At 36.3% G+C, this 12325-nt stretch overlaps 1 protein-coding gene across 1 annotated transcript in view; it reads left to right on the plus strand.

The window, feature by feature from the left end:
* The window catches only part of parp8 (poly (ADP-ribose) polymerase family, member 8), a 66667-nt gene extending 56679 nt beyond the window's left edge, over window positions 1–9988 (plus strand). The window contains exons 20-26 of the mRNA XM_056458272.1: window positions 81–193; window positions 3355–3427; window positions 3728–3797; window positions 3937–4010; window positions 4150–4219; window positions 4309–4393; window positions 6968–9988. Of these exons, the coding sequence (XP_056314247.1) occupies window positions 81–193; window positions 3355–3427; window positions 3728–3797; window positions 3937–4010; window positions 4150–4219; window positions 4309–4393; window positions 6968–7070 (588 nt within the window). The 3' untranslated portion in view covers window positions 7071–9988. The remainder of the gene's footprint in view (window positions 1–80; window positions 194–3354; window positions 3428–3727; window positions 3798–3936; window positions 4011–4149; window positions 4220–4308; window positions 4394–6967) is intronic.
* Window positions 9989–12325: the final 2337 nt, after the last annotated feature.

The following is a 12325-nucleotide window of genomic DNA, read 5'->3' on the forward strand; positions in this document are numbered from 1 at the left end:
GTCTCCAGCTCAAGAAGAGAAAATGATTAAGGCGTAACGTCTCAAGTATATTCTCTTATATCTTGTCTCCATCACAACAGCAACTGAAGTTCATGCACACACCCCATCAGTTCCTCCTGCTCAGCAGTCCGCCAGCCAAAGAATCCAACTTCAGAGCTGCCAAAGGCCTCTTTGGGAGTACCTTTGCTTTTCAGTAAGTTAATTCCATCTCAAACAGCCAGTGCACAATACACCTGAGCAACTGCACTTCCTTTATCCTTGACCCACATTATTACAAACCCATGATTGCGGTACAGCAGGGCTTAAGGAAAGTGTGTTTTTTTTCTGGTCCTGAATTGTATTACAATTTCTGTCTGGTTGGAGCTAGTCATTTTTGGAAAGCTTTTGGCACTTTTGTTTGCATTATGAATCAGACACTCTGTGAATGGTTTATGGGTGTGCTGAACAAATGCTGTAGTTGCCAAATGCCAGGTTTGCACACTGCAACCTTGCAGAAATATATAATGACTTGCTTTAAATGCCTAATGGCATTATGATTATCTCCACTTATACTAAATATATTACATTTGGAAGTCACCGTCAGAGGAAATCAGTTCCAGCTGTCCAAATTCTGCCATTCATTTCACACCCTCATGTTGTTCCTTACACCTAAGGTTTTAGTTGACTCTGAACACAACTAAAGATACTTTTACAATACTATCTGACATTTATCTATATCCACTGTCAGCCTGTTGCTGTCTCTCCAAAGGTTGAGAAAGGTAGCAAAGGCATCATTAAATCAGTCTGTTACATTACTCTAGTGGCTCAACCTTAATTTTATGAAGCGACAAATGTTTTTTGTGCACCAACTATATTTTGTTAGGGCTGCTAGATTATGGGAAAAATAATACTTTTTTTGGTCAACATTGTAAGCACGATTATTTGAAAGGATTATATACTGTGTGTATATATATATATATATATATATATATATATATATATATATATATATATATATATATATATATATATATATATATATATATATATATATATATATATTATCCTGAACCATCACAGTACAGGCCTCAAGGTTTAATTCATGTACTCTGACGACGAATACTGTTAGTGCAGATGTTCCAAGTTAGGTAAAAAACTTCACAGCCGTGAAACAACGTAGGAGAAATGCACAAAGAATGCATCTTTGCACATGATACAGTGCTCAAAAATGGGTCGTTGTCTTGTCAACTTGCTACTGTAAAAAGAGGCTAGCAATGCTTTCCCAGCCTCAGAGTTCTTCTGATTGGTCCACTTATTTGGAACTGTTTGGCACCCACAAATGACCCAGCGTCAGAGATTCAATAAAAGAAAGTTTACTGAAGATAGTTTTCTGTTTCATCAGCAGAAGCCAGCTTCAACACTCACATAGAGTTCGTAGGCTGCTCTGCTTACATTCTCAAATCAACAATAATTATATCTAACATAATGGCACTAACTGCATCATACATACATAGAGCTGTTTTACCCTGATTTTCAAACCGGTACGCAGAAGTGGGGTCATATCTTCTTCCAAGATAGGCTATTTAGAGCTGACCCCAGACCTGTAAGAATGATCCACAAAAGAATAGAACACACACACACACCCACACACAAAGTACAAACTGTTTTATACTTAGCCATCTTATCAAAATTGTAGCCTAGTGGCACTGTGTGCCAACATGCTCACGGCGACCCAAGTTCGATTCCCGGCTCGAGGTCCTTTGCCGATCCTTGCCCTCTCTCTTCTCCCAATGCTTTCCTGTCTGAAATCTCTACTGCCCTATCATAATAAAGGTGAAAAAACCCCTGAAGAAAACAATATGCTAGATTAAATATAGCAGACTAATACAAAGATAGCTCCTCTTATAACAGTATCATTTAAAGGAATAAATAATTTCAAACAGTAATATTCACTAGGGGCGACACGGTGGCTCAGTGGTTAACACTGTCGCCTCACAGCAAAAAGGTCGCTGGTTTAAATCCCGGCTGAGTCAGTTGGCATTTCTGTGTGGAGTTTGCATGTTCGCGTGGGTTTCCTCTTTGTGCTCCGGTTTCCCCCACAGTCCAAAAACATGCACTATAGGTGAATTGAATAAACTCAATTGGCCGTAGTGTATGTATCTGAATAAGTGTGTATGGATGTTTCCCAATACTGGGTTGAAGCTGGAAGGGCATCTGCTGTATAAATCAAATGCTGGATAAGTTGGCGGTTCATTCCGCTGTGGCGACCCCGGATGAATAAAAGGACTAAACCTGTTTAATGAGTAATATTCTAGTTACAGCTGTTCAAGTAGCATCAAACGTCCAGTTCCACAAGAAGTCTCAGTGACCTCTTGAATTGGCCTGTAGATCCTGAAGACAAATAACTTGGCATAGAGAAAAAGCAATTGCACACAAATCATTCCTGTTTTACTCTGAAGAGGGATGACAGCATATAATCTAGGCCCTTAAACAGTATTAATAATCATAAAGACAGATAATAATCCATAAAGAGGATATATGTTACTCCATCCTAGAGCAGACATCCAGCAGAAAATCCACTACTTTAGAACTGACAATTATGCTAAAGTCGAAATTCTTTTATCTTGACACAGCGTCATAAAGAAAATTGCCTCTTATGTCTCATTTAATGCACAAATTATTGTTTTTTCTGATGTTTTAGGAGTCTCTTAATTATAAAGATTTATTTCTGGTTAGTCTTTTTAGTTTGAACTGTTGTATCACAAGAAGTTTTTCACTTCTGGAGCTGATTGTGACAACACTTCTGTTTATTCTAAAAATTTCAATAGTAATTCTCAACACCACAGCAGAATGGTAATTAAAAACTAATAAAAAATGCAGACAGTTATTGAAAATAATAACAACATACCAAGTAAAAACAAATAAAACACACATTCTTGATTTTGTCCTTGTCGTTTGTTGTTTGATGAATAAGGATAAACACAGTCAGCAGCAGGAATATAGTCCGCTGTCACTTTAAGAGACACACAGATCCATACATGTGTTGATTGAAGAGCTGACCTAAAGGAAACATTATACTGTGAACTCTCCGGTTTTAATTCAAATATCTTCAGTTGTGTTCAGAAAATCAACAAAGGTCAAAGGGTGAGTAATTAATGACAGAATATTCATTTTTGTGTACACGATTCATTTTAATAGCTGTGATTTAAATGTGCAGTCATAGAGTTGGTTTGAAATCCGTCTTTTGCAAAAAAAAAAAAAAAACTTAATTGAAGCCACAGCTGTGAAATATCTTGCTGGCTTTAGAACACTTGGGTGTTGACTTTTCAGTTTTGAAAGACTCTCTCTCTCTCTCCCTCCCTCTGTCTCTTTCAGTGGATCACACATAGAAAACTGGCACTCCATTTTGAGGAATGGTTTGGTCGTGGCATCAAACACGAGACTTCAGGTAGTGACTAGACTTTCTTTTAGAGACTGATCATAATGGTATAAGGGATTCAACATATTTTTAATGTAATTAGTCTCTATGAGGTTTGGGTGAGAAGCTAATGTTTATATTGAGGAAATATGATGGAACAGTATAATTATGCATCATTTATTATTAACTTGAACCTTTATACAGCACGTCTCTATAAACATGTACCGAGGTGGGAATGAGGTTGTGGCGGGTATGAGGTTATTTCAGCAGACACTTTTTGCGATAATTTCAGTAACTCAATCTCATACTGCTTCACTGTTTTGTTTGCAGCTGCATGGTGCAATTTATGGGAGTGGAATCTATCTCAGCCCATTATCAAGCATATCCTTTGGCTACTCAGGTCTTAAACCTTTATGAACACAATATCTTCCAAAAACACTGACTTTCTACATCAATATTTGCAAAATAAACATATAGTATAAAAAAATGTTTGTTACCTGTGTAATTGCTTGATGTACTCTGGCTTTTTTCCAATAAAGGGATGAACAAAAAACAGCAGAAAGTTGCTTCAAAAGATGAAACTGCTGCCAACAAGTCCACTGTTCATTTGCAGGTATAAATGTAGTAAATATTGTTTAGTACTTTTTAATAATCTTAAGCATCTTGAATGCTTTACAAAGGGCTTTAATCGCAATGCTTGGCATCCTGAAACCTGTTGGGCATGAACCACATTTTTCTGTTTTTGCTTTCAGTCACAGAAGAAAGGCCAGAACCCACAGTTTCTGCAGAGCCGCAATCTGAAATGCATAGCCTTATGTGAAGGTTTACATTTGACCTTAATACCTTAACATAGATTGTCATTTAGAATCTATAAAATGCTAATTATCACTGTTTTTTTTATAATACAACAGTTATTACATCTCCTGACCTGCACAAGCATGGTGACATCTGGGTGGTTCCAAATACAGATCACGTCTGCACACGTTTTTTCTTTGTGTAAGTATGTCTATCTCAGTACACATATACTGTATGTGAATCTTTGTATCTGTTGCTAAATGTAGAAAATATGTCTCAAACAGTGAGAGCTTACAGTATATGATGGTGTTTTGTACGGTTACTGAGAGGGCTCAAATGCTCTTCAACTTAAAAAAAAAACCTGCTAATAGAAAAACCCTAATAAAGTGAGAAAACGTCTTCATTAATTTGACAAAACATGCACATGCAAATTTTCACAACACTTGCAAATACAGAAACGCACTGCAAATTATGCACACCATCACCAAAATGTGTTGGGAGGACCCAAAAATTGACAAAGTTGACTGCTTCCTGCTTAGGCTACGTCTACACTAATACAAATTGAAAATTGTGTTTTTGTCTAAAAATGCTCCATGTCCACACTACTATTTTCATTTTTTCTGTCATACACATTAAAATGACTGAAAACGATTTTGTTCAGTATTGCGCATGCGCACATGTGTAAGACACTTTTATCTGCGGCTTATCCGCATGATGTTTGTTTATTTCAGTCAAACATTGCGGCAAAATGTTGCAACTGTTGTCTGCTTCCGCCAGTGAAAAGTAGCTCCCAGTAAACGTTCTGTGTCCTTTTAAAAGAAGCAATTGGAGCATGTAGAAACTGACATTAACCGTTAATAAACCTGTCAAAATGGACAGCATTCAAAAAATATGCTTTACAATGTCGTCGACAATGTAAGCTGAAAGCCTCTGTTTTCACAGTCCACACTGGAACACAAAAACACTGGATCCTATAAAACGTCATCTCAGTGTGGACGGAAGGCCAAAACGGAAAGAAATATTTGCGCTTTTAAGCGAAAAGGTGTTAGTGTGGACATGGTTCTAGGCCCAATCCCAATTTGACCCCTTAGCCCTTTCCCTTTACCTCTACCCCTTGTTTTGCGTGTTCACTATAAGGGGTAGGGGTTTCCCAATTCTTTTTAGTGTGAAGGTGTAGGGCTAAGGGGAAGGGTTAGATAGAGATTTTTCAGGAACACATTCGAAACCAAGGGGTAAGAAAATGTCCTTGAATACACCATCTCCAACGACAGCATAGCTGCTCATGAAAGTCAGCAGATCCACATTTTTTGTCATTTTTGCAAATTTTTACAACAAACAAGCACATGTTTTAATCCATTCATAACGCTGTTCATGTTTTACTGTCATGCTTTAAAAAAAAAAAACCCTGCTAAATGTCACTATCTGTAATTCCTATTAATAACTCCTATATAGCAGTCCCACAACATAATTTCACATCTCGTCACTTGATGACACTCGATTACCCTGTCAGAAATGTCTAGTGGCTGGGAATGACCTTTTTACAGTGTCTGGTATAAAGTTACTGTTATTTTCGTGTGTTTACATAGATAAATATGGCCAGGGTGTAAATGCACAGTACAGTTATGAGCTTATTGCACGATTATATCGTGATGATAACATAATATCATTGCCTTAAGTGATTTCCTGAAGACCAAAAAATAACGCAACTGGAGGTTGTTGTTTATTTTTTAATATTAAGTTTCAAATAAAAACAATCGACCAAATGACCAGGACATTACAATTAAGTGCGGTTTATTTATCAACTAAATTCAAGAGGATCACGTGCTTATGATTGAACACAGCTGGTACAGCATTATTGCACCCATCAGATGAATACTGACACACTATAAATTACCAGAGCTTTTTACTCCAGTCATCTTCGTTTAATCTCGGATTAGAACAGAACATGGTTTTGTCATATTTTGTGGTCCCCTAACACATTTCCATTGTGGAACATTTCTGTATCTGCACATTTTGTGATCAATTATATGCACATATGCTGTCAAACTGATGAAGATGTTTTCCAAATGAGTGAGTGGTTTTTCCATTTGCATGTGTGTTTTTTTTTCAACTTGCAGCACACTTGAACTTTCTAAACCACCAGAGTATTAGCTGGTTTGTGCACACAACACAACCACAACCACTTTATAATATATTCCCATAATTCATGCAAACATTTACTAATCTTAGAAAAAAGGTCTGACAATAAAGCCTGATTTAAACTTCTGCATCAAATGATCCCCATATGCCACAGCGCATACCTTAAAGAATTTATATTTCTGCATCCGTGCTGCTCTGCAATAATACTTTCCAAACACTAGTGGGCAGTGGGGTTTCTACAGTGTATTCCACTGTGTCATCAGGACTGGGTGTGCATTTTCTATGGGCAATATCTTGCTTCTGTCTCTACTGGCAATGTGTTGTATTGCCCGTAATAAACACACACTCTGAACTGACACAGGAGATAAGACAAAAGTAGGCAAAGTCATTTTACAGTTTTTTTTGCAAGACAAAAGTTTTCTTGGAGCTTTGTATGATTACAGTTGAACATTCAGAGTACATTAACATTCATTTCAATGGAGTGAATCATCAATGTCTTTCTCACTTATTAAAAGCGTTCAGAATATAAAAAGCAGCACCTCTGATATTCTCAATCTTCATCAAGAAAGAACTGAACAGAATCTAACTAAAAGCTCCCCTTTTTCTTCTTTTTTATTGTAACCTCTCGCTGTCTAGCTACGAGGACGGACAGGTAGGTGACACCAGTATAAACACCCAGGAGGCTGGCATTCACCGGGAGATCCTGCGAGTCATCGGCAATCAAACGGCCACTGGATGAAGGTTTCTGAACACAAACCCGCTGCCTTGACCTCTTTCCCAAAGCTGGACATTTTGAGGGCAGGAGGCCAATACCAACTGTACTTTTGGTAACCACCGAACACACGAATAAAACAAAAAGGATATTCACAATCTTCAAAACACACTATTTATACGATTCCCCCCCTCCGGGACACATGCATATTTACACTGGCGATTCAAACTCTTACCATTTTGCTAAGTTTATAAATACAAGGTACATTTTGAAAGAGCATGGTACGTCTCTCAGCTCAACTGATGGACTACTTATTTTTTTGTAAACACATGAAAAATGAAAACACTTTGAAGAATACAGTATTTTAAGACTTTCCTGGAGAAAAAAACAAAACAAAAGAATATTCCTGTGTGGATATGCGCCATCTGACCTTGTTTACTAAGAGTTGTACTTGTTAAAGTACATTAATTTGTGTATACAAAAGGTGTCTACTGTATATGCACTTTATTTTTCTTAACGTATGATAGATGTTTCAAACTTCCATATAATCTTAAATGCCTTTCAAAGACAGACGTATTTATTGTTTGACAGCGCGGAACACAAGCGAGCGACTCCTGATGTTTACAGCAGACGGAGAGCTTTGATAAGTGTCGTTTCAAAACGGATCCCTGTGCTACAGCTAATATGTCATGCTACTTCAAATGTAGCTGTCGGTTTACAATTCCTAAAGGCCTCAGTTTAGAATTTGCCCAGATTTACTAAACCTGCCACTTCATTTACTTAATCATTTCAAAATACTCAGTATTGCTGTAATGTTTTCACTGATGAGTGAATATACCCCAAAAATCTGAAAGAAAAAGACGACTTTATATATTCGGCAGCAACAGCTAAACAGATGATGCATGTTGCTTTTACATTTTCAAAGAATTTGTTCTCCTTGGTATGGATACAGAGGCTTTTTTTGATAAGGATAAAACTCGGCACCAAATTGTAAAATGTTCTTTGAATATTTCAATATAAATCTTTTTTTGTAAGGTGATTTTAAGGCAGAATAAGTGTTTGCTGCTTGTTGTTTATACATTGTAATGTATTAACAGAGGGTTCAAATGTGTGAGTATTCTGTTCGATTTTTGGCAATTCTTTATAGTGATGTTTAGACACCTTTTGTGGTTGTTTACTTTCTAAACATTAAAATGTTTGGTCATTTAAAATCACGTCATCTATTTGATGATGATAATTATCCAGTATAAATACACTACCTGACAAAAGTCTGGCCGCCTGTCCAGGTTTTAGGAACATCAAATACTAACTTGACTTCTAGTTGATCATTTGGTATCAGAAGTGGCTTATATGAAAGGCAAAGGCCTCTAGAAGACGCTTATTTTACCAGAATAAAATATGATCATGCCTTGATTTTTAACGATTTAATTAGGACAGTAAGGTCTGACTTTGCTTGGACAAAAGTCTTGTCACTTAACAGAAATAATGTACAGTATAGAATATAAAGTCATGGTGCAGTGAGAAAATAATGAATATTGTTTATGACTTTCATGAGCTTGGAGGACTGCATCCATACATCTCTGCAATTACTTATTATTAAGGTCATCTGGAATGGCAAAGAAAGTGTTCTTGCAGGACTCCCAGAGTTAATCAAGATTCTTTGGATTCATCTTCAATGCCTTCTCCTTCATCTTACCTCAGAGATACTCAATAATGTTCATGTCTGGTGACTGAGCTGGCCTATCCTGGAGCACCATGACCTTCTTTGCTCTCAGGAACTTTAATGTGGAGGCTGAAGTATGAGAAGGAGCGCTATCCTGCTGAAGAATTTGCCCTCTCCTGTGGTTTTTAATGTAATGGGCAGCACAAATGTCTCTTGCACGCCCCCATTCCGAATGTAACCCCAAACTATGATTTTTCCTTCACCGAACTTGACTGATTTCTGTGAGAACCTTGGGTCTATGCGGGTGCCAATTGGTCTTCTGCAGTATTTGTGATGATTGGGATGCAGTTCAGCTTATGATTCATCAGAAAAATCTACCTTCTGTCACATTTCCAAATGATTAACTAGAAGTCAAGTTATTATTTGTTGCTCTTACAATTGAGATTGATGACAAGACTTTTGTAAGGTAAGATATTTGGTTCTTTTAATTGTATTTAAAATACTATTTGAAGGAAATGCAACTTTTACACAAAGTCGAGATGTAGCACCACGTTGTTTCCTCCACGTATGAGCAGAATTATGGGTTTTATTTAAAAAGATGAAAAAGCAGGCACATTAAATATGTAGTATTGATCGTTTTGTGTGCAGAAAAGTATTTTCTATTTTTCCATGGGACTCTGAAACACTGGTAAATCCACAATGTTCAATTGCAATATATTCAAATCGTATGCCATTGTAGATTCAGTTGATCAAACAAGCTGACAACAGCTTAATATTCATTTCAATCTGAAGTAAACGTTTACGTAATCATAGTAATTAACAAACGAGATGTAAATCAGATTTATTAAAATCCGCTGTCTGATCTGTTAATTAAGGATTGAAATGAGGGTTAGGTCTCTACGTCATAACATTTCCATTTATTTTTACTTTGCCTTTATTTTGATGGACCGTGTTCATATGTGATAGTTTTGTTTGTATAGTTTTGTACATTTTCTGCACAATTTGGTAAAAAAAAAAAGAAATAAAAAGATCATGCTACTTAGCATTTGGTGCCTTATCGATAAGGATATAATGGCAAATATGACAATACCGGTCATATATGAAAATACTGTATGTAGTGTAAATAATGCCACAGCAACACGAAGGCCAAATATTTTCTGTAGTATGTTTTTACTTTTTTCCTTATTTTGCGAACAGATTCAGCTTTATGGCTTTTTACAAGTTATGGAAATAGTAGCTTATGTATCTGTTTTATGTTCATTAAATTCAGATTTGCCTATAATTCACACATTCTTGTCTTTTTCTTAACACTGCAGATTCATCCACAGAAAGAAGTGCGCAGACTTAGCCTCAGTGACCTTTGACTTTACAAATGCAAGAGATGTTGGTTTTGAGAAGCTGCTGTCAGGAATTAGATATTGTGGAAATATGATCATTCATTCATTCATTCATTTTCCTTCGGCTTAGTCCCTTTATTCATCAGGGGGCACCACAGCGGAATGAACCGCCAACTTATCCAGCATAGGTTTTAAACAGCGGATGCCCTTCCAGCTGCGACACAGTACTGGGAAACATCCATACACGCTCATTCACACACATACACTATGGCCAATTTAGTTCATCCAATTCACCTATAGTGCATGTCTTTGGATTGTTGGGGAAATCATGGCACCCGGAGGAAACCCACTATAATATGCTTATAATAAAAGCTGTGCAAGACAGTAAATTAGTTGTAAAAATGTGGGACAGGAAACTTGTGCTTCATATAAGCCATTTCATTTTAAACCTCTGTCCTCTGCAATACACACACACACACACACACACACACACACACACTAGTGTTGCTACTTTTGTTTTTCCTACAAAATGTAATGCGTTACCTATTTAGCTGTAGTTGTGCAAATCAGTGCTAGAACAGATCGATCATTGACTCAAGCTGGCCTAAAGCCACAGGTGAGTTTCTGGCAGACTTATTTTACTACCACAGAGACACTATTGTTAAAAAGGGGACATCGGATAACATTTCCCTTTTGTAGATTTGTTTTGTTACTGTAGGTTTCTGCTGTGTCTGCCAGCTCAGACAAGTTAAAAAGAAACCCTGCAGCTTGCTTTATGTGTTTAATGGGGATTATAGAGCATTTATGTGTCATAATTGACCTGATTGAATTTTGTACCGGATTACAGCTACTACTTCACACATGCCCACCTCCAAGTAAACGAGACTCTTCTTTTGTAAATAGATAGCAAAGTGGCTAACAATGGTGCCTTTAATCTTTCTTCCAGCATTTTATGAAGTGATTCTGAAATGCAGTGTTCAGATGTGTTCAGATGTAGAGACTCACAGAGAGGCTCAGTACTACAGGGTTTCTGCAGGTTTCACCAAGTAATATTTAAGACTTTATAAAAACATTTTAAGACCATTATGAATGAAATGTTAGACTTGTACAGGGCTAAATGCTAAGGATTTTTTTCTGAATATACCAGTTTGAAAAGATTTTCACTTGCCCATTTAAAAAAAATGATTAAACTTTATTAGATTTAATAATGCAATAATAATAATTTAGTTTGAATAGTTTTTTCATTAATTTTCAAATATATTCATTAACAAACTAAATCCTTACCAAGAATAGAACAAAACATATCTGTCAATTACTTCAGTCTACTATAATAATAATAATAATTTAATAATGTTTTTTATTGAGATTTTTGGTGATTGTATGGTTGGTAATGGCCAGATTGGGTAGCTATACATGAACAAAGGAAAATTAAGACAACACAACATTTCAGTAGATTTAAGACTTTTAACGAGCCTGCGGACACCCTATACTAGACCTGTATAACTGCAAGTTAACTGTTTATTATGTATTGCCCACCCTATACACAACTCCTTAACTTTTCTGATATTGACTTTAATGTAATGATGTGCATCTTCTGTGCAGATGCTTTGGAACGATAACTTCTGTAATCGTGAATTTGTAAAACTATGTAGTACTATTGGCGACATGGTGGCTCAGTGGTTAGCAGTGGTCGTCTCAAGAAGGTCACTGGTTCGAGTCCTGGCTGGGTCAGTTGACAGTTTGCGGGTTTCCCCCACAGTTCAAAGACATGCTCTATAGGTGAAGTGGGTAAGCTCAATTGGCCAAAGTGTATGTGTGTGTATGGATGTTTTCCCAGTACTGGGTTGCAGCTAGAAGGACATGTGTAAAACATATGCTGGATACTGCAAGTTGGCGGTTCATCCTGCTGTGGGACCCCTGATGAATAAAGGGACTAAGCCGAGGGAAATGAATGAATGAATGTAGTACTATAAAAGTGTGTAACAAATATTAGAAAATAATCTTTTATTATTCGTAAAAGTTTATTTGAAGCTTTTTTTTTTTGTTGCATAATACAAAGATTTTATGACTTCAGAAAATACTAGTAAAAATGCATAAAATAATATAAAAATCAATTATTTAAAATAATACAACAAATAGGAATGGCATTTATTATTTGTTAGAGTTTATTAAAAGTTTTTTTGCATAATGCAAAGAGTGCACTTCAGAAAATATTAATAAAAAACTCATTAACAAATATAAAAATCATTCATAAAAAATAAAAATACAACTCCTGATACAAT

This window comes from Danio aesculapii, chromosome 5 (assembly GCF_903798145.1).
Source record: "Danio aesculapii chromosome 5, fDanAes4.1, whole genome shotgun sequence".
Taxonomy (NCBI): Eukaryota; Metazoa; Chordata; class Actinopteri; order Cypriniformes; family Danionidae; genus Danio; species Danio aesculapii.